Here is a 26,102-nt window from a genome sequence, read left to right as displayed (position 1 = left end):
TTGGGGAAAAAATATCGATAGTAATATCGACATGTAATCGACACATCGAAATATCGATATGCAACTAAACAGCCTGAAAGTATGCAACACTGTCTTATATCGTGTATATATAGATGTATAGGTCGTCGCTGATTTCCAGGCGCAATTTTACTATCATACGTCAACTTTATATACGAATAATTGTTCTTGTTATTTTATTTAAAGACGCTTGTATTTTGATATGGTATAAATAAAATTCTATTTATAAATTTGTCAAACTAAGTAATTTTTCTTCTTGTTAACTTATCAATTTAGTTAGCTAATTATCTGTTTGATATCTCTTAAAATTTTTCGAAATATAAAAGAAACATTTTTGCGACTTTAACATTTTATTATTCTTTAAATAATTTCTAAGCTATAATATTTGTAATTTATTGCATCAATATTTTCATGAGATTAAATATTTTTATTATACGATAATTCATTTTTTGTTATATACAAAATTTTATTCTATTTTTAGTAAGAAGTGACAAAATTATGAAAAACAAATGGTGTGACCTTCATTGTTTTACCAAGCATCGAAAATATTCTTTTCAGTTGTATTTGCATCTTGATTTTCTTAATATGTACCTGAAAATCTTACGAAGATTTGTATTGAAATTTTACCGAGTAATTGAATTTGCAAAAGAAAAAAAAAAAAAGAAAAAAAGAAAAAGAAAAAGCAAAGAAAAGGCATAGAAATAAAGATAAAAGTGTAACGAAATGGAAGGAGGTTTGGTTTGGCTGGAAAGAGAGGAATGAATGGATGGTAGTCGATGAGTAAAGTAGTCGCGCGAGGAGAGAGAAAGCGCGTGAAAGAGGGATAAAAAGAACAAAAGAAGAAAGAGAGGGTGAACAAAGACAAAAGAAGTTCATTACGAAGTTCAGTAGTAGTAAGCGTAGAGCACTGCAGCGGTTCTGTTCATATGATGACGAAGGGCTGAAAGGGACGTCGTGAAACACTGCTTCTAATACACATACGTATGTACATTCGAATGGTCCATTTGAAATCGAATGAATCAAAAAACGATGGATGACATTGAAAGTATCGAAAACTATCGAAAGATTATTTGTATTTTTTGAAATTATATTTGCTCGTGTCATCCTTGCGATTTCTTTCAATCTTTTCAAATAATATAAATAAAACGATCACGTTTAGAAATATATTTTTGTTCATTCCGAGATTTATCTGTATCTCTCCACCGTTTCCTCCCTTTTCTTTCTGCTATCTTTCCTCAGCTTCTTATTCTAGAGAATCTCTGCTCTCGACCACGTTTTGCTTTACGCGGGGACATCTTGTCCGGGTAGTAAAATAAAAGGGGCAGTGGAGCTACGACTAGAGGGGTACGTTCGATAGAGCAGTGCGACGAAGAGAGTAATGATGGGGAAGGGGGCAGATAGAGAGAGAGAGAAAGAGAGAGAAGGAATGGGGAGCATTGTCGAAAAAAGAATAGTATGCCGCTTCATCGTAAGCACGTTTGCCGTACGCGCATAGCTTACTAGAGGGGGTCGAAAACGCATGGACCCCGGGGCTTTGCAGAATGAGAAGAGAAGAAACGAGAAGAGAAGAGAAAAGATGAGAAGAGAGTAGAGAAGAGAGAAGAGAAGGAGGAGGGAAACGGGTGGACGACGTGGTACACACGAAAAGAGACGTATGTATGTATGCGAATACCGAACGGCGTACCAACGAAACAAAATCGATATGCATGATTCACGCACGCGAGGAGTCACTGGAAGGGGGTGGAGGGTTTGGTAGGGTTCTTATGTAGAGAGAAGGGGAAGCTGTAGATAGAGAGAGGGAGAGAAAACAAGTGTGTGCGTGCATGAATGCGTGCGTGCGTGCGTGCGAACGCTTTTTCTTTATGCGTGTCTATGGAAAGAAAGAGAGGGGGAAAGAAGGGTAGGATGTAGGGTGCAAAGAGAGCGAAAGAGAACGAAAGAGAGACTCTCTTCCTTCATCCTCTTCGCGTTTGTACAGGAAGGGTGAGTGGTGGGGATGGAATAAGCGGTCGCGTCTACGGACAGAGGCGTAATTCTATACAGAGAGACGAGAAACACACAAGGACACGAAGAGGGGTATTCCTACGATGCTACCCCCTCGGTCACTCGATCAGTCGTGTCCGAAGTCCCACAGCGTCATAAGCTCCACGCTATTCGAACGTCTCTCGTTCTCGTAAATCGGAAGCGTCAGGACGCGCGCGAGGCGACGACGCGATGAACGGCGCGCGCCAACGCCTCCCGCGAATTCGAATATACGGCCAAGTAGACGCGCGCATCCACGAATAACCGCGGAAAACCGAGTTTACCTTAACTGTCTTAACTGTGTTCTATCTTTACAACGAAATCCGTATTGGAATATTCCTTGAAGAGGAAAAACTTCTTTTAAGAATACACACACACGCGCGCGCGCGCACACACACATGTGTATATACATACATACATATAATATCTATTGACAGCACTTCTACTTTCTCGTCTTCGAATAAAATTTATCGAAGGATTTTATTTTAATTTTCACACGACGAAAAACGCTTCGTTTCACGAACGAGGAAACGAGAAAGCGACGAGAAAGTTGAGCATCTTCGTCGAGCAGCCGAAAAATCGATCGTTCGAAAAGGCACGTGTCGTCTCTCGTAACAAATCGATTCGCATCTGGCAGACCCTCTTCGAATACGGCGCATCGAAGTTTGGGAGCTTCTTCGCGTTACCGAGTACTTTAGGGATTTCGATGCAAGGCGAACAACGTGCGCCGCCGTCACTTCTACTGCGATTCCCATTCGATGGCGAGATATCGTTCCTCGTATTCTTTCTACTTCCATAATTGTTTACGAATTTTTTCAATACACACAACAGATCGATCTAACAAACGTTTCTTTCCATACTTCGATAAGAGTCGTTCTAAAACAAAAGACTTCACCTCATTTTGCTAATACTTTTCTATTTCGATCTCTTCTCGTCTTTCGTTCTTTCTTAGTATCTACATTTTTTTCGATTAATTTGCACTAACATCGATGCGACGCGTAATGCAAGAGAATAAAATGAGAAAACGATGCCAAGTTGCGGTCGGCTGGGTCTGGCTCCGAAACAAGATACGCCTGAGACTTAAAACGAACAAACGGTAGTATCGGTACCTCTACGTAAGTAATAATAGTTTGATGCGTATTGGCGAGCTTCCGCACGAGTAATAACACTCATGGACGCTTACGTGTACTTTTATTTATATACATATATATACATTTTGGAGAAAAGAGGTATCTTCGAAGGTAAATATATATATATACAAAAACATTCAACACGAGAATGTAAACAATCATATATGTCTAACGTTTTCGTATTTTCATTTTATTTTCGAAGGAACACAGGTATGAAATATCCTTCGCGTTACAGCGTTATCAAGGAATGGCTCTCATTTTGTAAGAAAAAAAAGAAAGATTTAAAACTTGCGTTCTCTAATTACCGTGTCAGTTTCTTCGCAGAAGCAGTGAAAAAGAGTCAATGGAAAAGCGGGACGAAAAGAAGAAACGCCATAACAGGTGGTTTCGCTTTGCGCATCCGATCATATATATGCGTATATATATCTATGTATGTGTGTATACATATACACACACACACGTATACGCGATGTCGCAAAGTACGTTTGTATTGGTTTTATTACCTCGACACGCGCGGAACAACGCGGAATTCGCGAGAGCACACATTCGCGTATCCTTACTCGTAATCCTATCAGAAACAATCGTACATGCTTTCTGTTATTATTCTTGCCTCTTTCGATCGTCTCGTATACGTTCCTAACGTAATAATATGTCATTGATGAGATTAATTCGAGCACGTTACACTTTTCGCTTTTGCGGCAATCGGAATTTACACCTAGCGTAAAGAAAAAAAGAAAAAGAGACAGAAAGAGCACAGACATATCTAGTGTCCTGCTACATTATTACGCTTCAGGGCGTTCGTGTCCAAGAGGGACGCGGAGGAGAACAGAGATGGCAGAACGACGAGACGCGTATAGGGGGCGGGGTAGGTGTAGACTTACTTTGGACTCTGGTGTGGGATTACCGTACTTATATTCAAGTCTAATATTAAGTTACCATTTTGCTTTACGGCAAGTGAACAGGCTGCCTGCATATAGGAAGCCATCCGAGCGCTCCTGAGACAGTCTGGCTCGTTAGTTTGGGCCCATCGACGATACGTAAATCCAAGCACCTCTCTGTCGTTTTTCGGCTCATCCGCTATATCTTCGTGTTCGTATATAAAAAAAAAAAAAAAAAAAAAAAAAAATACAAAAAAATTCATTCTCTGACATCCCCACGTCCTCATTTTTCTCGCGGTTGTATCCTCTCTTTCGATTCCAAGTTCGAATCGCATGCATCATCGGAGACGGTACGTACGTAGTGAAGACTCATTTACGAACGCGGTTTATGCATGTACCAAGTTGACGGAAATAAATGATGAGAATCATTGGTAGATCACTGCAAAGTATCGCGGTTGCGGCTGATTCAAATTGGGGAACGTTGTAGATTTCTTTCTTAATTCTTGATGCAATATTACTTGGGACTGCTTATTGAAAAGACTTCACGTACTTGTGTTGATTCGATATATGTTGCTTTCTTATTTTGAGGATTCGATTAAGTCTATCGATTACTTTGATACCCTTTGATCTTTTCGGTAAGAATTTCTAAGGTTGCATTGTGGTCGATGTAAGCGACGGGTCTGCGTTCATCCAATCTTCGTGAATGTAAATATGTACAATTATTAAATATCCCAGTAGTTTTCAATTCTTTTTCTTTCTCTTTTTGAAAAATATTATACCAAATGTAACAATTACAGATAAACCCATCGATATCCGTTTACTTATGCAAATCATATTTAAAAATATTGTATATAGAGCTTAAAGCTTTTATTTGAAAGCGACAAACACGAGTATACGATGTGCTGTGATACACATTGCTTTGACAGCTTTATGATCATTTTAAATAACTGCGTTAACACGCACCTATATAGAAGCTACTCAAATGAATATTTATTTATTTATTCTTATGCAACTCGACGACGATAACGTTTCAATCATTTCCACATAAGATGGAAATGATATGGAATTTGTGAAAAGTGTCATTTCGTTAAGAAGTATTGTTGTTATGAAAAAATATATCTTTATGAGGAAGGTATAACATCGTAAAGGATAAAAGGGCAGAAGCACTGACTTCTGTGTGTGCTGGGGTTTGTGTCAGACTTCCTAGCACCATTTGAAATCAGTACTCCTCCTTTTAAATAATCTACATTTTCGACGTTCAAACGAGAAGTTTGTGGGTATCACGAAGAAAACTACAACCTCCAGTATCTATTAACGAAGCATTATTTTGTATCGCGATCGTGATTAATCTTTGAGCAATATCTGATAGATCAGCAATAGGTATATAAATTGTTTTTTTGTATATTCTAGATTGTATCTCTCCAACATACGATTCGTGGTTTAATCTAATGACGAAAAAAACGTATATTATTTGTACGTTTAATTGTGCAGTGCTCCTTTTATATACTACTTTTTTCATTGTCAGAGTTATGTGTCTGTGTGTGAAGGTGTATGCACATGCTCGTATCTGTGTGTGTGTGTGTATGTGTGTGTGTATACGCATTTGAGTATATATATTTTGATATATACTAAGTGCTTGCGTAATATATGCAATTATTTACATAAATACATATACAAGTCGTCCACCGACAAGTTTAATAAATACTTTTTTACTTTTGCACGAACGTTAACAATGAAAATAATAACTTCAACAAATACGCGACTTACCAAAATATTCTACTATATACACTATATGAAAAGTTCATTCTCTAAAATATGTAGTGTACGGGTAATGTATAACAGTTCTACCCTTCCGTATAACGAGTCAAAGCAAAGAAGTTCCATTACGGTGGCCCAACTTTATCGGGGAAAACGCAAGAAGGGCAACAGTGAAAGGAAGGAAACGAATTGATGTCTCTCGTGGGAACTGAAACGTGATTAGACGAAGTCCTTGCATCGACTGGTTCCTTCAATGTTGTCCATTTATCACCCAATGATTTTGCAAAGTGATCGTCAACTGCAATGAAAGATGTAATATGATCCTTCGCAAATCGACGACATGATTTAAATATTGTGTAACTTACCACTTAAACCGACTTCTTTATCGGCTCCAGTAGCATGGAAAACTGCCGCGTATTTTTCTGGACCTAACGATCGTTTAAAGTGTTCGTCTATTGCAGAATCATAAATACTGCACGTTTTTCTAACATTACCGGTGTCAGACGTCGACGATGATTGAGACCTATTTATCGTATCCCAATTATTTGTCCTTACTAAAAAAAAAAAAAAAGAAAGAAGAATTAGCGATTTGATTCGTTTCTTATCTCTAAATTTTGTTTTTCTTATCACAGAAATATACAAAAATTACGTTAATTTTTCTGTGCTAAATCCTACAAATATTTTTATTGAAAGAATACCTAATCGTGTTTTTATTCGTCGTAATCGACATCTGCATTACGTACAGTACATTGTATTCAGCCAAACTGTATTCAGTTGAGCCATAACGTCACCCTTACGACAGACAATAAAACTTCAGAACTCGTTACAAAGACGAAAGAGTCGAGCGCTGTTCTCAATTCGATAATTTCTTTTATGTGGTTTTTCATAGCAATTAAACATTCCGATACGAAATTATAAAAGTGTTTGACATTTATCGATCGAATCTTTGCACATGAAAATTTTTGGAAGAAAAACAAAAAAAAATTGGCTTTCCAAGATAATAAATAAAATAAAACGTTTATTATTTTTTAATAGTCATTGATTTTGTTATTTTATTTCTTACCAGGCTGCGACGTAGAAGATATAATCACACTGGGTCTGAGGTACGTCGTAGTGGCGGTTTTATTCGTAGACATGTCGAGTGCTTCGTTTTGAATAGGATCCATTCGGCGTTCTTTACGCCTCGTACTACTTTGTCTACGATGCAAATCCATTGACTTTGGTCCTCCTTCTGTAAAGCGAATGAACTTGGTTAATAATATGTTACATTATTTTTACGAATAAAAAATTACAATAATTTCTGCAATTTTTATCGACAATATTCATGAAGTTTGCATCGAGAAAAACTCTTTCCAATCGATCGATGTAGTTTTTTATTTGTTTTAGCAACGATATTATTTTTCTTTTCTTTCCAATGCATGCACAATTGAATGACTTTCGTTTGATGAATTGGATGAAAAATGAATATATATAGACATTTGTAGAATGACAAGCGATCGATAGAATTTATGGACGTAATCAAATTTATCTGAATTGTGAACATTCTTAAATTAAAAATCGGCATAACTATGGTCCTTTTGACCGATAAAATGTAGGTGGGGATGAAAGAACAAGTTTGGTTCTCAAGACGAGACAGGAAACGGCCTAATAGCCGTGAGAGGATCGTCAAGAAAGACAACCAAACAGGTTTACAGGCAAAGGACCAGCATTTGAGAGCGGAAAAAGTTAAAGAGAACGAAGAAGTGTGGATGTGTGGAAGCAACAGCTCTGTATCGAATCTTAACAACCACAATGTGCCAAAATGAAATATCTCGTGGCTCAATTTTCTGCAAATATCAGATTCGCGAAATTGAATAAAAAGACGCGAAAGCCATGAGAATATCCAGCATTGAGAGAGTTCGAGTTTAAATTGTGTGTTAAAATCATGTGAGATGTTGTGAATGACAAAGATCTGATATATAAAGCCGGTAAAAATGTGGAATAAAAGTACACGAAGTTTGGTATATCTCTTTCTGTCGAAAGACCTTTTCAAAAGCAGTATGCGGTTTCGTAAATACTTTCCGTGCGATTACTTTATGATTTATTCGTTCGTTTCATCTCACGAATAGTTTAACACGCAAGACCGCAGAATTCGAATTTTGAAAGTATCACATGTGTTGGCTAAAATGTATATAGAAATACACCTATCGTGCTATTCTCGTCCTACTTGTCCCATCTTTTCTTATCTTTCATTTAAAAAAGAAAAAAAAGAAGAAAAAATCACGTTAATTAATACAAAAAAAAAGAAGTTAAATTGAATTCATTCAATCTCTTAATACAGTGTCGGTCGAGCTTCTTTGAAGGAAAAGTAAATATCTGCCTTACCGTTCTAATTCATTTATCTTCACTCGCTATACCGTCACTTTTTTAGCACCTTTGAACGTTATTATTTCTTTGAGAAGAACAAATTTGTTATTTACATATACAAGAACATAGCAATATTATTGCTATGACAATGCAAATAAAGACGACAAATTCTAAGAAAAACAGTAGTATGATCGAAGCGAAGATCCATCAAAAAATAACGAAAGTAAAAATAGTGAAGATAAATTTTAAAATTCTTTTCTTTAATTATGCCTTCTTTGATAATATATATTTCTCATTTTCCATATATTTGATTATTATGATTAAAATAATTTTATCGTTTATCACACAGGACACAAATTTTGTAATCTCTTTATAATCAACGAAAAAGATGTATCTACTTCTTTTTTACAGTCTATTATTTTGGTCGATAAAAATACTGTACATACGTGTACATTAACGTCTCGTAAGTCCTGCAATTTACTTACAAAAATAAATATCTTCTCTCAAGTCAGACCGTAGTGGTTGTTTATCATTTAGCCGGACAACCCGCATGACTATGGCTGTCGTTGCCACAGATTTATGCTTCGATAGAGCTGCGATCGATTCATCGTCTACTGGAGTTATCCATTCTCACGACTCTCTTCTTCTGAAAGAAAAAGAATAATCATTTTGAACGAAATATCAATGAAATAGACGAATCAAAACGGACAAACGTTTATGAAAGATCTCGTGTATAAAATTACATATTAAGGAAGAATGTGATGATGTATAAAGGTAGCAGGCATTAACCTGCAAATAAGTAACATGTTTATTACATTTTAGACGGAACACATTTAATGTCATAGAAAAGAGTTATTAATATTACAAAATCACGTAACAAATTCATTGCCAATTCGTACGTGTGTTCTTACGTTAACGATACATATATATGTAAGAATGATATTAGGAAATTATCATAGTTGGATGTGTTCTCGTTATAATATATACATACATCGGTATGTATATTTTTCAAAAGAACACGGATAATTCTCTCTTCTGTTGTGCTACTTTTATATAGTCACATATAATACCGAAATTTAAACCTACGTAACATATTATTTCTTTTTTTCTCTCTCTCTCTTTCTCTCTCTCTCTCTCTTTCTCTCACACTCTCTCATACTCTCTAACATTCAATATCAATATTTTCCATAAACGCTTATCTCGATTGGCCCTTCATTTAATATTTCGACTATATGATTATTCTTTTGTCCCTTATTCATTAGAAGATATGTTTTCAATAAAATTCACCGTTAATCGCTCGCGCTAAGTCAAAGTGAAATATCAAAAACTTAAATATTAGTTTGAAAAGATAATAAGCAAATTATCGACAAAAAGAAGCAACGTTATTCGCCCAAAAGTAGACACGTATACATATAAATATAAATTGTGCGAGCAAAGTTATGGTTTGTTAAATTGTCTTTCCCCTCATTGTCGAAATTATTATACATACGTGTATGTGTGCGTGTGTGTGTGCGTGTGTGTATTTATGAAAGAGTGGAGTCATTCGTGATCGTCAGCATTGAAGCTCGAAAATTCTTTAAATGAGCGAACACCTAAATATAGGCAAAATTGTTTTTAAGAGTTTTTCTTCGTTACTTCGCCAGATAGCGCTACAATTTGCTACCCGCGAATTGAAAAATTTCAAATTATCTCGCAAAACGGATTATTATCCAATGGATGTTGAAAGAAATTGATAAATCAAAAAATAAAAAAACGTTCTCTCGAAATGATAAGGACAAGAAGAAAGAATCGAGATAGGAATAAAAATAAATAAATAAATAAACAAATAGAATAAGAAAAACGAAGAAGAGGAATACTATAATAAATCAAATACTGATTATTAGATTAGATGAGAAAGATATTAAAAATATTATTATTATAAAATCTTAAAATTTATTATTAATTAGAATAGTTTCAACTGACCTTGCACCATCGTTGCCGCTCTGGATAGAACATCCAATGCACTCTCAAGGGCCGACATATCACTTTCGATAATTTTTCACTTTTCCTTGCACCGATCGCGAACGTCTCTTCTTTCCCCTTCTTTCTTCTTTTTCTCTATAGCTTGCTTTTCTTTCTTCTTCTTTCCACTCACCTCTCTACCCCTTTCTCTCTCTCCTTCAATCTCTTTCTCTTCTTACGACGAGGAAACGCGAAAATTGGCGCGCCTCTTAAAAGGAAACGTAGTTGGCCTTCGCGCGCTAGCTTTTGACAGTCCTCGGTGATTCTTATTTCCTTTGTCTATGCAAATGGTCAGTGGAAGTCGCTGCTATAGGAAGGAAGTAGAAAATGAAGTTTAAAATGATCCTCTTGAACGTTTACTCGGCGTTGAAGATAGCGCGAATAAAGTAAAACGGGGATTAAAAAACGTGACATTGTCTGTGGAATGCGGACTCTCACCACTCGAGGCCCGTCTCTTCCCCGATACCCCGTCCCTCCCGCGCACGCGGTATCGTTCCCGTCGACCCCCCGCTGGTCCCCCCACTGGTACCCCCTCAGACCCTCCACCAATCTTCCACCAATTCGCCGACATCGTGTTCCTATTCCTCCTCCTCCTTCTTCTCCTCCTCCTCTACCTCCTCCTCCTTCTCTACCTCCTCCGCCACTTCTTCCTCCTTCTCTTCGTCAGAGTATCGACGATTCTCATCGTCATTATTGGCCTAGACTTAGTTTGCTCTCTTCTTACCATCTATTCCCTCTTTTGTACACCCTCTAAACGCTATCTAAATTTTATTACTTTTCTTTCTTCTTCCTACTCGTAGTGCCAAACGCGCTCTCTAACAATTTCAACTATAACTCATTGTTCTGTTGGATAATCTTAACTGTGAACCATCACAAAGGAACTTTGTATTTTGAATTATAGTTATTATACGATTTTTGTAATCGAGAAGACAAATTTCGTACGAATATATTATTTTTCATTTCTGTTTGTTTATAGAAAAACGGATCTCAAAAGCATGACATCGTTTTTACACGATCGTTAAAATACACATTTCTTTAGATATCGTGATGCGCCGATCGTTGCAATCGATTACAGAACATTGCGTTCTACCTATCTTGTAAGTCAGAATTAATATTGCAATGATCGAAGCTAATTCTTTATTTCAGAGACATTGATCCACCGTATGAGGAATTAATTTAAACCTACGTTCAACGTTGAAAATGATGATTCCAATCGCTTTTGAACGATCAAAGAACAATCGTTTTCGCAATTACGATGCGTTCGCGGGAATTGAAAGAGGAATGCGGTGTGGCGTGCCATAAAAAAGCAAGGCACGCATTCCTCCTTGTAAAGTCGGGGTACCTTATATTCTTTCGAGATAGATAATGTCACTTACCTAAAACGATTGCAATGATGTTTAGATAAACGTAAGCTAAAACCATTGAGACGAACTATTTTTCACTTTACGATAATACCGTACACATGTATTTTCATTGAAAACGATGGAAATCTAATGGTATGCGGGCGGACACACGAAGTCCAACCCGTTTGACACGAGAGGTAGGCTCACTACCCCCACCAATACTCGACATTACACTGGAATGCGTGGTATTCAAGCTTGACTAACGCACTCTACTGGCAAAATTTTCAACATTATACGCAAGTGTACGCAGAAGCCACTGATACCACCCACAGACGGTGACGAGTCGGTTTGTATACTTAGCGTGCGTTACATAGATCAACGTTAATTGACATTGTTAATATAGATATCTTTTTTCAAAGTAAACAAGATTTTTAAACGTGAATAATTATATATTCGTTTCTTATTTTTATGTTTTCTTAATCACATTTATTATCGTTCGATTGAAACAGACAATATTTACATTCATGTTATAGAATATATTGCAAGTATATAAAGTACACGAGTAATATAATAAATGTCTAAATATTCATCAATAGTCTAATACTTGAACGTCCGATTTGGAAAATGTATAAATATATTTTAAATATACATAAAAATTAGGATAAAAAATGTAAGAGCAATTGATTGTCATCAATTTGACTCTGTTATTCTTCTTCACTAGAAGCATCTATAGAGCTACAAAGCTGAAAAGAGACAAAATTTTCTAATAAATATTATTTTTTATTTCTTCTTTGCTATACAATTATCTCTCTTACCTCGTCCAAGTCTGGTCTTTTCAAGAGTTCTTCTAGACCACACAATTTTTCCAAATAGTTTGGTATATTGCAAGCATCAAGTATAAACTCAAAGCCACGTTTTTGGTATTCTGATATCAAAGGTATGGAACATGCAGTGCAAGAGGAAAATCTGTGTGTAATAGTTAAATAGGATTCATATCCCCAAAGAGATCCTCTTATTGTATGTGGTACACCTCCAAGTAATCCTTCTAATGTATTATCTTTGATATTTGAATTAACATTATTTTTAATTCCAGCTGCTAATGCCTTAGCTTCTAAACTATAAATTACATAAACATTTGTAATTTCTAAATAACTTGTACTAATACGTTTATTACTTATCAGAAAAAAATAAAATATCAAACCCCTGCGAATGTTGAGTTATTGCAATCATTAATTCAACTGCTAAACCAGCAGCAATTTGAGACAATCCTGGACGACTTACTGTACACTGCTGGTCAAGAGTTCTATCTGTTTGAGACTAGAATAACATTACAATCATTCTTTGAAACTTACGAATTAATGATTATCTTATTTTTAAAAAACAAATTTACATTTCCTGGTTGTGTTATATCATTGCAAAAATAACATCCAAGATTCTTTCCATCAGGATTTTGTGAGGTCACATTTGATACAGGAATATCTGTTAAATTTCTTACACCATGTCGTTGCACCATATAAGAATCGAAACCTAAAGCTGCATTGATAGTTATTTTATTCATTGCTGCACATAATAAAGTTGGTAACCACCTAGCTTCACGTGAATCTAATAATAAGAATACTACATCGTTTCCAGCAATAGCATCTTTTAATTCTTTCACAGCTTCTTTAGTTGTATTTAACATACTTTGCCCAACAACATGTCCAGGCATTGGAATTTGTAATTTAATACCATGCACATTCTATAGAATAAAAACATAAGTAACATAAACTAAATATATGATACTCCGAAAATGTATTCACTAGAAATAATACATATTAGAAACGTTTACCATAGTTGGCCGAATCCTAAGCAAAGCATCTTTAGCTGCATCTACTTTGAATTTTCGTTTCACAGCATCTTCATGAATGAAAAGACTTTGTCTTACTGTATTACTGTGAGAAACAATTGATTTATCCACAAAAGTAATGTTGCTGATTCCCCAACCAATGAGTACTCTAGCTACTGAACATCCTAATGTTCCAGCACCCAACAATAAACATTTGAGATTGCTGATCTTCTCTAAATCCAAATCAGGAACAAGGCGCCATTTCATTAGTTTTAAGTTTAAATTAATTGCTTTTTCTGCTAACCTGTTATATATTATTGATGGTAATAATAATAATAATAATAATAATATAAATCATAAAGAACATAACAATATTTGTAAAACTTACTTATTTGGATCTAAAATCTCAGATAAATCGACAATTTGAGGGCCCATTTTACCATTTTCATTATGTTCCCATCCAACTAAATGACTGTCAAAAATAGATTTTTTCACAATTTCTTGTTCTGCATATTCTTTGCATTTCAAAGTATATACAACAGCTGTTTTAAAATCATCTCTATTTAGAGATAATATTTGTATACTCTTTGTAAAACAAAACGTGGAGCAATGCCAAAATAATAAACATAAAAGATTTCTTAATTGCCAACCAGGTTCTAATAATCTTTTGCATGGATTATAGAATGCAAAATATACTTCACAATCTGTCTAAACATAAACATAAATAATCAATTACTATCTATATTTAAACAATCTACTATAAATACTATGCCATAATAAATATATTATTATAAGTAATATAAATTATATATTACCCCAACTGTACTTTCTTGTGCATTAATATATTTTATACCTTCATTTAAAGTATCAACTTTGATATTTTCTTCATCAAATACAAAAACAGAAAAAAATGATTTTTGTTTATAATCCAATTGTTGAAAACCTTCGTACAATTTATCAAATTGATCAACCATGAAATTGTCATTTATTGATTTCTGTATTTTTTCAAAATACATTTCTGGTAAAGATAAAGGTGTTGGATGTGCTACCCAATAATGAAACCTATATGTTTTCAAATCAGCATATGAAAATATTAAAAATACAGCAAGTTTCCATGGTTCTGCCAATGCTGCACCAGACATAATATCATTAATAATACATTTTCCTATTGAATCAATAAAATCTTGTGGATTAATCTTTCGAAAAGCTTCATATGTATTCGTATTAACCATATAACCATAACATATTATTGAGTTATTAATTGAATTTGATTCCACGTTCCTAAAAATTAAACAGTTAAAACTTAATGTTATCTATATATATATATCAAAAAACTATATGAAAAACATATTTAATAACTTTTACTTACTCATTAAATGACATATAATCCAATACTAAAGGATTATTTTTTTCAATCTCTGGAACATCAAAAGAATATCTTCCCCATAATTTAATTTGAGATTTATCATCCAAACGAAGTTTATCTACCTTCAATTCAGCAAATTTTGCCCAGAATGTTGGGTCTATAGTTGTTCTTAATTTAGTAAATTTTACAACATTGACTGACATTGTAAAATATATTTAAACTTTTTTTCTAGTAAGTAAATATACATATAAATATTTTCTTTTATGTTAAGAACATATTATATTTTAAGTATCTTATACAATTGTTATACTTACATGATATATTAAACTTCTTATCCACTTGAAATTTTTCTTTCTCTTTTACTAAATTTTATTTTTATATTTAATGTGAAAGCACTTTAAATTCAGCTCTATGATTATATTTTTGTAAAGAAATAATATTCTTCAGAATGAAAAGTGATATATGATCAACATTTGATATGAATATACATAAATAATAATAGCGTAGGAAAGTTTTTTTTAAAACATTCGTAATATATAATTTTCACCTTCACAAGAATGAATGACTGTGCATATTAATATGACCTGTGAATACAGATCAACAAAATTTTCTATAAATATTATTTTATTCGATCTTTCAATCACATCATCGGTTTATAAGATAAAAAACATTACGAACTTAATTCAATGTTTATATAAACATTAAATTATCTTCGTTTGAAGAATTAGAAATGAATTAGTATCAACTTGAACACTTTCGATGTAAGCCATTTTATATAACAAAAGTATACTGATAAAATAGAATACATAAAAGCAAAAAATAAAAGCCGGATTTCATTATCCACTTCTATCTCAAATTACAAGTATCGTTGATTGGTTATATATATATATCAAGAATACAAAAAACTCCTTCATATACTTTATAATAAGAAGGTAGGCTCTATAAGCACATTAATATTGTTGTTATCCACGCTCTCTGTTACAATATAAGTACACTAAACGAAATATTACCATCATCCGATAAGACAAAGAAACTATTTTTTTTTTTAATATAATACACAAAAACTTGATATCAGTTCACCAATTGTTTATACGATATGCTAATTTATGTTAATTACAAATTAGTGATCAGTTTATGTTGATTATTGATTGGCTAACAGAATTAAAAAAAGGTTCAAATTTCCTTTTTCTTTTTCTTTAATCTTTTTATTAATATTACTAATTTCGATAAAGAGAAATAATTCTTTTTATCAATCGTTCAGGTACTGTAAAAAAGTTTTCGTTAATGTAATTACTAACAAAAATAAACTCAATTTGACTCCAAGTTATTCTGCTACTAAATTCAAAGTATCAACTATATGTAAATACTTTCTTTTAGTCGTGTCAGTTATATGTAATACTCTGATAAGTCAGTTCTATGATACGAATGTCACTTAATAATCAAACAATGGCGGGATCTGCATTAAGACGATTAATGGCCGAATATAAGCGTAAGAAAATAATTGTTTTGTTATTTCAATTGCTTTATATTGTTCGATTGCATATGTTTATAAAATATTTTTAGATTTTTATACTTATGTATAAAAATTAATGATATTGCAATATTCTTGTAGAGTTAACCTTAAATCCACCAGAAGGTATAATTGCTGGGCCATTAAGCGAAGAAAATTTCTTTGAATGGGAAGCATTAATTACGTACGTATTTATACTTTAAAAATATTATCTAACAATTTAGGGCTGAGTCATTCATTTATCATAGATGTGTGTTCAGCGAAGCAAAAAATACATAAGAATAAGATTATAAGATTAATAAGATAAATAAGATTTTTTTCTTATAAAAATATTTTTATAGAAATATATAAAATTAAATATATAAAAAGATTTTATGATATACATATATATATATATAATATTTTTTAAGAATATTAAATATATTTATAGAGGACCAGAAGGAACGTGTTTTGAAGGTGGAATATTTCCTGCAAAATTAATATTTCCATCAGATTATCCGCTTAGTCCACCAAAAATGCAATTCACTTGTGAAATATTTCATCCAAATAGTTAGTATCTTGTCATATAAAATAAACTTGTTTTTCAGATTAGTGTATATAATTATTATAAATATTTTCTCTTCATATAGTTTATGCTGATGGAAGAGTATGTATAAGTATCTTACATGCTCCTGGCGATGATCCTATGGGATATGAAAGTAGTGCAGAAAGATGGAGTCCAGTACAAAGTGTAGAAAAGATATTGTTAAGCGTAGTTAGTATGCTAGCTGAACCCAATGATGAAAGTGGAGCAAATGTTGATGCTGCAAAAATGTGGAGAGAAGATAGATCTGAGTTCGAAAGAATTGCACAAAAACTTGTTAGAAAAACTCTTGGAATTCCATCTTAATACAGCGTTATTTATCTTGTTACATTAAATTTATTGATAAATAATGCTGAAGAAAAGTGGCTTATTTTTCTCTATTATTTCTTGTTTGAATCCATACAATAATATTTATTTTAAATAAATATGAAGCAGACTATGATCTACTTCTGTCTATTACTTATGTATATAGTGATATAAAAATCACTTTAAGAAGGTATAACTAGCCAAAAACGTTTTTATTGAAATTATTATTGAGATCAATGTAATATTGGAATTGTATACTAAATGATTATATTGTCTATTGCTTATTAGACATAAAATATTATTTCACATAGGTAAATTAAATTTTCCAATTAAATACAATTGCTTTTATATTTTATATAATATATTATAATGCAAAATAATAAAGTAAAAAATTATCTCAATTGTTGACTTTATTATTTTGTTTATTATTAATTGTATAAACATATCTATAGAAAAATGTACATTTTGTGTTTGATGTAACTATTCTTATCTGTTTGTTGTAAAATATAAACAATGTTATAATTTTGAAAATTGTATTTTATTTTCATAACATTACAGTACAAATGTGAATAATGAAATACATACCATCTTTTATATTACGTGTGTTTCTATTTATAATATTGAATTAATAACAAACAACCCATAATTTGTGTTGAAATACACATTTTTATTGAAATAAAATCATATTTTCAAATGATGTCAAAGAAAGTCAAATTACACAGATAATAGTTCTAAAGTTTAAGAATTGTTGTTTTCAATATTGACACTGAATTGATGTTATATGTATTAAAATTTCTTATAGATCTTATCTTATTGAAGCAGGATTGTTTTAATAATGTATTTCATATAATATATTTCATATAATTGAATAGTTTTAATGACTCAACTGTTGATGATAATATTTTTCTTGAAATTATAACATTGAATTTTTTGTCAATTTGTTTCACAATTTGATTTAAAAACTTATTGAATTGGATACAAATTCAAAATATTCCTATTATGTATTTAACAGAAACAATAAAAATCATAAAAACAAATAAAACTACAATAATATGAAAAATAAAAAATATTTCTTCATATTACATCATAAATTATAAATATAAATATTCTACTCTACAGTTTTAGCAATTTTATAGTAACTTATTTGTGCAACTTAAGTTACTTGATTACCAATTTTGGTATTATCTCATATACATATTATAATTTATATTTAATGTATTACTTTTTTCTAAAAAATTTAACACTCCATTCTTAAAAAGCCGATTATTATGTATTTCACCCTGACAACAATCGAACTTGGTGACAAAATATATTAGACTAGAGAAGCCCACATTTATATTTATATATATAGTCTAATATAACTTTAAGACATAATTATTATCTGTTAAAAATAATTCTTATTAAGATAATGACAACACTAATATTTTTGAAAGTTTATTTTACTTCTTTTGCACAAGTTAAGATATTTTTTGGATTGTGTTTACAAAATAATTGAAAATAAATATGTTTGCATATAGATATTTATTAAGAAACAATACTGAAATCCAACTTAAAATGCAATATTTATGACTAGCATTTGTTGATTACACTTAACAGACCATTATCAATGTTATCAGTTCTCTAGTCAAAGTACAACACGCATTTAAAACATTATTTTTATTTTTATCAATTAAATGAACTGCTAAACAAGTCACTATTATTATTTGGAATTTTTATATTATTTTTGGTCTTACAATACAGATTGATGAAAACAAACTTATATAAGTTTCGAACGAATTGATTTTTATTTATATTCAATTTTGAAATTATTTAAATGTGTAAAAAAATGTATTGTATTTTACTCATAATATTCGTATATTTAGCAAATATAAGAAATAATATAATAGCAAATATAAGAAGTGACCAAAATTATTTCGAAATATTTAATACAGCACATAATACAACTTTTGCATTTTATTCTTTTAATAGTAAATACAGTTTATTCTCTTTATATTGTATTTAAAAATAATATACACAAAATAACAAAAATATTCCAAACAATAGTAATTAGTGACTCACCTTGCATGTATTAAATAAATTCTTTTAGATATAAATTATGTCTCAAGACATTATTGCTTTCCACTTCATATATAATGTTATGTATGCATTCTTATTATACATTGTGTACTAAAGAACAATTTATTCTTATAATTATAGAGAGACAAACCATAAAATATATATAAGTACAAATTTTAATTTCCTGTGTAATAAATAATAAGTTTCATATCTCATTTTTGTGTAAAAATTCTTAATTATTTCCAATATATATAATAATCTAATTAATGCACCATATGAAGTCATATATGATCATCAAGAAATATGCTAAAAAATATATTGTGAATTTAAAAACATAAAAAAATAAAACTTTTTGTAATTAACTTGTATTATTTCTTGTATTTGTATTATATTAAATTAATAAAATGTTGTACTTTGAGTACAGTTACTAACTTTGGTTTGTTCAAGAATAAAATTTTATTCTGTGCCAAGCAATTATGATTCAATGAATATCCTTTTGCAAAAGTATTTTCCTTTATTAATTTAAAGTATATATACTCAATAAAATGAGTAAATAACAAATATGCAGTAAGAAACAGTGAAACTCATTACATGATTTAATAAATAAGAATTTGTAACTAAGATTTATAATATACGATTCTTCTGCATTTAAAGGAAATTTATTTATATCAATTACTACATTTTGTGCTTTATAAATTTTATAAATAATCTATACAATACAGTTGTAAATTAATATCTGTATTTTCTACTTTGATATATTGCAACTATAAATATTTATATGTATGTACAACATAAAAAAAAATAAAACACAAAAAATTACTGCTTGGCATAGAATGCTACATATTATGTTGTTATGAATAATAAACAAGTTCTATTAAATAAAATAATTACACTGTTTAGTAACACTAAGTTTCGTACAAGAACAAATATGTGCAACATATATTAATGTCAATTACAGTCACTATAAAATGTTACTAATTTCATTCTATATACCTCCCTTCATGGCTGAGGTACTCAGGTGCCTGTAACCATTAACTATACGTACATGCTTCTCATATTTGTTAGAATTAGACCTTTCAGATAATCTTATAATATGGATCATATTGGAAAATCTACCACACGAATATTGGGTATAAAATCGATGTGCTACTCTAAAGTTCATGAGATGCAAACAAAATTCTGAGCAATATATGTGTATAGCCTTGCTGCTCTTTGATTACAAATCTGGACATGTAATTCGCGATTTCATTATGATAAATTTAATTATATAGATCTTATAGAAGTGAATAAATTAAATAAATGTATAGTATGATATTACATCATCATACTAAACAGATGCAACAAAATAACAACGCATGATTTAGCATATTTTTCAACATCAAGTGTACATTTTGTATAAAAACTTTTTTTTGAAAAATCTATTATACTACTCATATTTCTGTGTAAATTCTATGTAACATCAAGGAATAAAAATTTTTTCCTTCTCAAGGGGTTTATAACAATCACAACTTATGTTATTACATAACAAGAGGAAAGTTTGATTTACAGAGTTTGCCTTTTCTGAAATAAATATGACATTGAAAAATATTATAAGTTGTAAAAAGTTTATAATTAATTATTCAATTAATTATATTCCTTACTTTTGCAAATCATCGATGATTTTATTGATTTCAATCAATAATCAGTGATTATTTAATATAGATTTATTTAATAAATATTTAATTTAACAAAATAAATTAAAAAAAAAAAGAAATATTTAAAAATAAGTATTACCAATTTGAATTGTAAGGAATACTTGTGCATGAAATTTATGATTTTAGTGGTATAACTTAGTAAAAATTAATCAAAGGTATCACATTGTTTTTTGTCAACTTCCATTAAGCATAAAAAACATTTAATAACTCTGGGTATGTTAATTAAACTATTTAATATAAGAAATAAAAACTGTTTAATTTTATATAGCACCAATCACTAATTTTTTTAGAATTAATTTACTGTTATGTCCAAGCTTTAATGAAACTATGTTCACTTGTTAAATTTTGAATTATCTGTGATGACTACAGTATCTTGAAATCTATTATTTGTTTTTTTTATTGAATTTTTCTCATTAAGTTATTTCGTTTATAAATCTTGAATATTTTTTGAAAAGTCTGAAGCATAAATTAATTTTTTTTTCATTTCTTTCAGTTAACTTCATGGTATAACATATCCCAAGAAACCTTATAACATAGTATTGATCTAAAATGTTATATAATAGCTTGTACATGTATCGTAATCGGAATTCTGTAATCAACTGTATACAGATGACTATTTCAAAACAAAATAATCAAAAAAAGAAATATATTTCAAGTTTGTCTATTAAATGTGCTCTTCGCATACATCTATATACTTCAAAAAGTATGTTGCTTAGCCATTAAATTGAAATTCTATTACTCTAAATTAAAACCTTTTAGATTGAAAGATAGAATTGAAATATGGCACAAAAGGAGGAGTTATCATCAAATCATCATCTGTTATTACAAATAAATATTGTGCACTTATTATATCGTATGTAATGTTATTTAGATAACTTAGATGAAAAAAAGGAACTTAAATATAAATCATCATACGAAATCGGCCATATTAATTTTGTAAGCAAGTTGCTAATCAAAATGAAAAATGAGCACTATCATAGATAAATTATAATAAATTTAACAATCATCTGACAGCCCAATTACATACATTTAATGTACTAATATTGTTGCCAATTTGAGATCAAAATTACTTTTTAAAAGATTGATGCTGATCACATCGCATCTTACGTGTCTTATTGGCTATATGTAGTCTTTCTATAGTACTCTGTAATTTTCCCCTATTATTTTTAATCATAAATAATTGTATAAATTATTTTCTATAAATTCATACAGAGAACATTTACTAATTTTCAATATAAATGAAAATTGTTTCGATATTAGAAAATTGAAGGTCAATATGCAGTATACATGAACATTCCTTAATCACAATATCCACTTATAAAGTCATACACCAAAATTGTAAAAACAATAATCACAGATGTAAATGATGAAGCATACTTCAATTACCCTTACCGGCAACTCCTAATTTATAATACTTATGTTTCTTGCACAAGATAACATTGTCTTAAGTCTCTTTGTTAGCACTAAACATTTGGCATATACACACCAAGATGAAAAGTAAGATTACATATTTGTACCTCACGATAGGCCTTGTGGTGTGAAACAGATCTTCTCCAATTCACCAGTTGAAGAACTAACAGGAGACTCTGCTCGTTCGTCTTGTTCAGCCAATTGTTCACTGTAGTAATGAGGCGTGCTAAGATAATCGATGAGGCGACGAGGTAAAGGCAACGTGGGGATGAGATCCCTGCGTACCATCTTTAAGATGACAAATCTACATGTATGCTGTAAACTTTGAACTTGTTTGAATCTGGATACTGGATGTAAAAGTTGCACTCGCATTGGACCCAAGACTGGTCGTCGATGGAGAAAGAAAAGATAACGCCCACTTCTTGAGTGCTCTACTGCATTTTCAATGAAATCGACGATTGTATGGGATTTGAACTTTGTGCAACTTCCAAAACTAAAATTACCTGAAACGATAAAACTATGTGAGCAAGCTATTGAAGCTAGTTCGAATGAAAAATAACTTTTTATTACCTTGATCATGTTCTATCCTAACATGTCGCACACAACTGTTAAGTCTAAATGATAAAGAAAAAATGTAGTGATCATCACTGCTGTCTCTAACAATGAAAGATCCATCTGGTTCATTAGATAATATTTTTTCTGCAGCTTCACCTGATATAGGTCCCCAATACCAGCCATACTATTAAAAAAGAAATATTATGGAAAATATAATATAAATTACATCTTTCCTTATTTGAAGTTAAATATACTTTATATACATGCATATTAACTTACATCTTTTACTTTTTCAATACTAGCAGCAAAATCCATACTTGTATCTTCTACTGTTTCTTCTTCAGACCGAGGAGCAGAAGTTGGCATATGTTGTATGGAATTTGGAGATTCTGATTTGGATACCATAGCTGTAAGCGCATCTTCTGCTTGTTCTACTCCTACTTGACCATTAGTTTTTGGCAGAGGTGGTAATGCACGTTTAAAAAAAGGCATTTTTTGTGCAGATGTATCTACTTCCGACGTAGTATTATTATTGTTAGCATGTTGGTCAGAATCAACTCCTTCCTCTTCTTCGACTATTTCACCCTGCACAATACTATTTCTTTTTTCTACAAAATGATCAGGTGAACCCAAGCGTCTGAATCTAAAGATATTGCAAAGTGTTTGTTTTAAATTTAATGAAAAGTTTCGTTGACTCTTTTTTATTTTATCTCTTTCAGAATCACCCTTCTCTTTATGTGGTTCTTCTCTTACCTTCTTATGTTTAATACTGACAAATGAATTCTTTTTGTGCTTCTTAATATTACTGTTATTATTAATATTGTTATTATTATTATTATTATTATTATGAATCAGTCCATTACTACTCTTATTAGAAATTGGTGTGTCAGTTGAAGAATCAGTATGTGTATTACTATATCTATTATTGTTATTTACAGTAACACCTTTTGGCATTGCAAGATGTATAGGCGTATGACCTATGGGAGCTTTATCACGCTTAATTTTATTTTCACTAGAATCACTGGAGCTTGAATACAATGTTTGTAAATATTGCCGAACTTCATGTAATGTCATATGGATTGGCTCTCCAATATTATGTGTATGTCCATTTGATATTCTAGATCCATGACGACCAGAGGTACCTGGAACACTATGACGTTTTCCATTCCCAGCCTCGTTGCAACACATTTCAGCCAACAGTCTTTGTGACTTAATAACATGTGTTATAGCACGAGATTTTCCACAATAATGTCTGGCTTGTTGAATGTGTGTTTCTAATTCACTTTGTGAACTGGCAGATACATTTCTTCTTCTCTTACGATGATGTCTATGACGTTTAGGCCTTTGTGGTGTTTTAAGATCATGCAATGGCCTAATCACATCTATCGGTACAGTGTAAATATCGGAATCAAAGGGCACATTATACATATCACTGATTTCACTTGTTGTTAAAACATCATGAGACATAGCAGAAGTTATAAAACTGCTGTCATCAGCTTTATGACTTAATCCTGTAGTATTTATAGAATTATGGGAACTGGACAAACGTGAAGAAGCTAAAGAACATCGTGAATTTGGACGATTCAAGGTATTATATGGAGTGATTGTAATGGTTGTAGTTCCTTGACATGAAGAAGGTGTTAAGAAATCTGTTGCCCATATGCGTTTAGGATTATGTATGTTATGTGTTACCACAGGAACAGGATGTGATGCAGTTACTATCCTTCCTTCTGGCCATGATATTCTACAAGATATAACCAATGCTTCTTCAATAATGGACTGTACAAAATTATTTGCAAATTCATCTATACATTGTGGAACCTTGTGTTGCAACAATTGTTCATAACTAAGAATAGGTGCAGAAAAGGATTCAGAATCAGCTGGTGAAGGACTATCCTGAAATTCTGGTGGTGGTTTAATAGCAACATCGACAACTTCAACTTCCAATTTACCATCAGCATCATTCCAACCTGGCCCCTTCTTTAATGTATTAAAATTTTCTCCACACATACCATCTGAATAATCAAAGGAATCTTGCGATAAAGATTTGCTTTCTATATCACTTTCTTGCATCTAAAAATAGTTACAGGTAAAAATATCTCTAATTATAGGAATTCAATTTCTTTAAAATTTTATTAAATCATGAAAAATTATACCTCGATAGCAAGATGAGCACGTACAGAATCACTAGAAATGGAACCCCCTAGTCCACTGCTACCAAGATCACTCAAAGGTCCGGTAGCACTGAGTGAACATGACGGTGGGGAATCCATTTCAAAATATATTCAAATGTTTGCTATAAATTTTATAATAGCCAAAATTTCTGGAAGTCCCAAGTAACCCCCTACAACATAATTAATCATTTTTTCTAAAATAAAATCAAACAAAATTATAGTAAAAAACAAATTATCATGATCTATTTGCTTACCTGAAAATAGCAACTGTAAACAATACACGAATACCTTATCATCTTCATATCTGCATACCCAATTGTACTCATTATATGGTCCATTTTGATACAAGATCTATAAGCCATAAAGCTTGCAAAGTAGAGTATTTGTATCTAAAATAGGATAATAAAATAATTTATGCAAATGTAATAAATTATTACAAAAACATTTATAGCTTAATTACGTTACTTTATATCTATAATTTTTATTAAGATTTATTTAATGTAATCGAACATAATTGATATTACAAAATGTGAAAAAAATAAAATATGAAAAAATATATAATTTTATATATGATTATTGTAATGAATATATACAAAAGAACATAATACTGATAGCACGATTATTACATTACGCAATATCATGTTAATAACAATGTTTAAACATGACTTACAAATTCCAAATTATGTGCTTTGTATTATAGAATGTAAGTGAAAAATATGGATTCGTATAAAGATTAAAGAGATAAAGAAATAGCATTTGAAAGATCAAAATACTCTAACGTTCAGATCTCATGTTATAATGAAGTATTATTCCAAATATTTTAAATATCTTGATCAAAAGGCATGCCGTACTACAATAAGTTTCACATCCCGGCAGGGTTAATGTTTGCATCGCAGATAGTAGATCACCTTTGACGTTTCGCTAGAAAATATACATTTACGTACTTATGTTTCGTTGTTTATAGCCCATTCATATTTATAACATTCCTCTTGTCCAAGCTGCATATTAAAATAACACTTATGATTGCCACACGATCTCCATTCGCGAGACAAATCAATATTTAAAAGACAACCGCGAGGACTACACATTTCATCTTACTCCATGTCAGTTCTGTTCCTACATTCCGTG

The 26,102-nt window shown here is 31.2% G+C and overlaps 4 protein-coding genes across 10 annotated transcripts; 1 reads left to right on the top strand and 3 right to left on the bottom strand.

The window, feature by feature from the left end:
- Positions 1–4,900: 4,900 nt before the first annotated feature.
- On the bottom strand, positions 4,901–11,726 carry LOC122627122. Of its 4 annotated transcripts, none has more exons than XM_043807966.1 (5): positions 11,530–11,726; positions 10,115–10,460; positions 6,870–7,037; positions 6,172–6,360; positions 4,901–6,104 (listed from the first exon to the last, which is right to left on the bottom strand). In XM_043807966.1, the coding sequence occupies exons 2-5, from the start codon at positions 10,170–10,172 to the stop codon at positions 5,932–5,934; spliced, it is 588 nt and encodes a 195-aa protein (XP_043663901.1). In that variant the 5' UTR covers positions 10,173–10,460; positions 11,530–11,726; the 3' UTR covers positions 4,901–5,931. The 4 variants fall into 4 exon arrangements, with proteins under 4 accessions (XP_043663901.1, XP_043663904.1, XP_043663902.1 ...); XM_043807969.1 differs by lacking the exon at positions 10,115–10,460 and adding an exon at positions 8,638–8,798 and having other exon boundaries at positions 11,530–11,724; XM_043807967.1 differs by lacking the exon at positions 11,530–11,726 and adding an exon at positions 8,638–8,798 and having other exon boundaries at positions 10,115–10,623.
- Positions 11,727–12,006: 280 nt separating this feature from the next.
- On the bottom strand, positions 12,007–15,591 carry LOC122627120 (ubiquitin-like modifier-activating enzyme atg7). Its single transcript, XM_043807963.1, has 9 exons — positions 15,002–15,591; positions 14,691–14,914; positions 14,137–14,602; positions 13,710–14,029; positions 13,325–13,625; positions 12,887–13,234; positions 12,698–12,813; positions 12,312–12,612; positions 12,007–12,239 (listed from the first exon to the last, which is right to left on the bottom strand). The coding sequence occupies exons 2-9, from the start codon at positions 14,888–14,890 to the stop codon at positions 12,201–12,203; spliced, it is 2,091 nt and encodes a 696-aa protein (XP_043663898.1). The 5' UTR covers positions 14,891–14,914; positions 15,002–15,591; the 3' UTR covers positions 12,007–12,200.
- Positions 15,592–15,948: 357 nt separating this feature from the next.
- Positions 15,949–17,226, top strand: LOC122627124 (ubiquitin-conjugating enzyme E2 G2). 2 transcript variants are annotated; one of them, XM_043807971.1, is made up of 5 exons: positions 15,949–15,973; positions 16,065–16,176; positions 16,300–16,381; positions 16,628–16,746; positions 16,827–17,226. In XM_043807971.1, exons 2-5 carry the CDS (start codon positions 16,104–16,106, stop codon positions 17,084–17,086), a joined length of 534 nt encoding a protein of 177 aa, XP_043663906.1. In that variant the 5' UTR covers positions 15,949–15,973; positions 16,065–16,103; the 3' UTR covers positions 17,087–17,226. The 2 variants fall into 2 exon arrangements, with proteins under 2 accessions (XP_043663906.1, XP_043663905.1); XM_043807970.1 differs by having other exon boundaries at positions 15,964–16,176.
- Positions 17,227–18,588: 1,362 nt separating this feature from the next.
- Positions 18,589–26,084, bottom strand: LOC122627119 (putative uncharacterized protein DDB_G0277255). 3 transcript variants are annotated; one of them, XM_043807959.1, is made up of 6 exons: positions 25,919–26,082; positions 25,229–25,363; positions 24,957–25,144; positions 23,080–24,873; positions 22,816–22,984; positions 18,589–22,748 (listed from the first exon to the last, which is right to left on the bottom strand). In XM_043807959.1, exons 3-6 carry the CDS (start codon positions 25,071–25,073, stop codon positions 22,354–22,356), a joined length of 2,475 nt encoding a protein of 824 aa, XP_043663894.1. In that variant the 5' UTR covers positions 25,074–25,144; positions 25,229–25,363; positions 25,919–26,082; the 3' UTR covers positions 18,589–22,353. The 3 variants fall into 3 exon arrangements, with proteins under 3 accessions (XP_043663894.1, XP_043663896.1, XP_043663897.1); XM_043807961.1 differs by lacking the exon at positions 25,919–26,082 and adding an exon at positions 25,645–25,889; XM_043807962.1 differs by having other exon boundaries at positions 22,533–22,762; positions 25,919–26,084.
- Between the last annotated feature and the right edge of the window lie 18 nt (positions 26,085–26,102).

This window comes from Vespula pensylvanica, chromosome 2 (genome assembly GCF_014466175.1).
Source record: "Vespula pensylvanica isolate Volc-1 chromosome 2, ASM1446617v1, whole genome shotgun sequence".
Taxonomy (NCBI): domain Eukaryota; kingdom Metazoa; phylum Arthropoda; class Insecta; order Hymenoptera; family Vespidae; genus Vespula; species Vespula pensylvanica.
Note: the sequence above shows the minus strand (reverse complement) of the source record. Positions and strands in the feature narration are given on the sequence as shown.

Coding starts and splice junctions, on each gene's coding strand:
- LOC122627122 (XM_043807966.1), bottom strand. CDS start 10,172: ATGTCGGCCCTTGAGAGTGCATTGGATGTTCTATCCAGAGCGGCAACG. Junction 7,038..10,114: donor AGCGGCAACGATGGTGCAAG/GTCAGTTGAAAC, acceptor TTCGCTTTACAG/AAGGAGGACCAAAGTCAATG. Junction 6,105..6,171: donor TAAAGAAGTCGGTTTAAGTG/GTAAGTTACACA, acceptor CTTTCATTGCAG/TTGACGATCACTTTGCAAAA.
- LOC122627120 (XM_043807963.1), bottom strand. CDS start 14,890: ATGTCAGTCAATGTTGTAAAATTTACTAAATTAAGAACAACTATAGAC. Junction 12,814..12,886: donor ATATAACACAACCAGGAAAT/GTAAATTTGTTT, acceptor ATGTTATTCTAG/TCTCAAACAGATAGAACTCT. Junction 12,240..12,311: donor AAAGACCAGACTTGGACGAG/GTAAGAGAGATA, acceptor GTCTCTTTTCAG/CTTTGTAGCTCTATAGATGC.
- LOC122627124 (XM_043807971.1), top strand. CDS start 16,104: ATGATACGAATGTCACTTAATAATCAAACAATGGCGGGATCTGCATTA. Junction 16,177..16,299: donor ATTAATGGCCGAATATAAGC/GTAAGAAAATAA, acceptor ATATTCTTGTAG/AGTTAACCTTAAATCCACCA. Junction 16,382..16,627: donor GAATGGGAAGCATTAATTAC/GTACGTATTTAT, acceptor ATATATTTATAG/AGGACCAGAAGGAACGTGTT.
- LOC122627119 (XM_043807959.1), bottom strand. CDS start 25,073: ATGGATTCCCCACCGTCATGTTCACTCAGTGCTACCGGACCTTTGAGT. Junction 22,985..23,079: donor GTATTGAAAAAGTAAAAGAT/GTAAGTTAATAT, acceptor CTTTTTTAATAG/TATGGCTGGTATTGGGGACC. Junction 22,749..22,815: donor TAGGATAGAACATGATCAAG/GTAATAAAAAGT, acceptor TTATCGTTTCAG/GTAATTTTAGTTTTGGAAGT.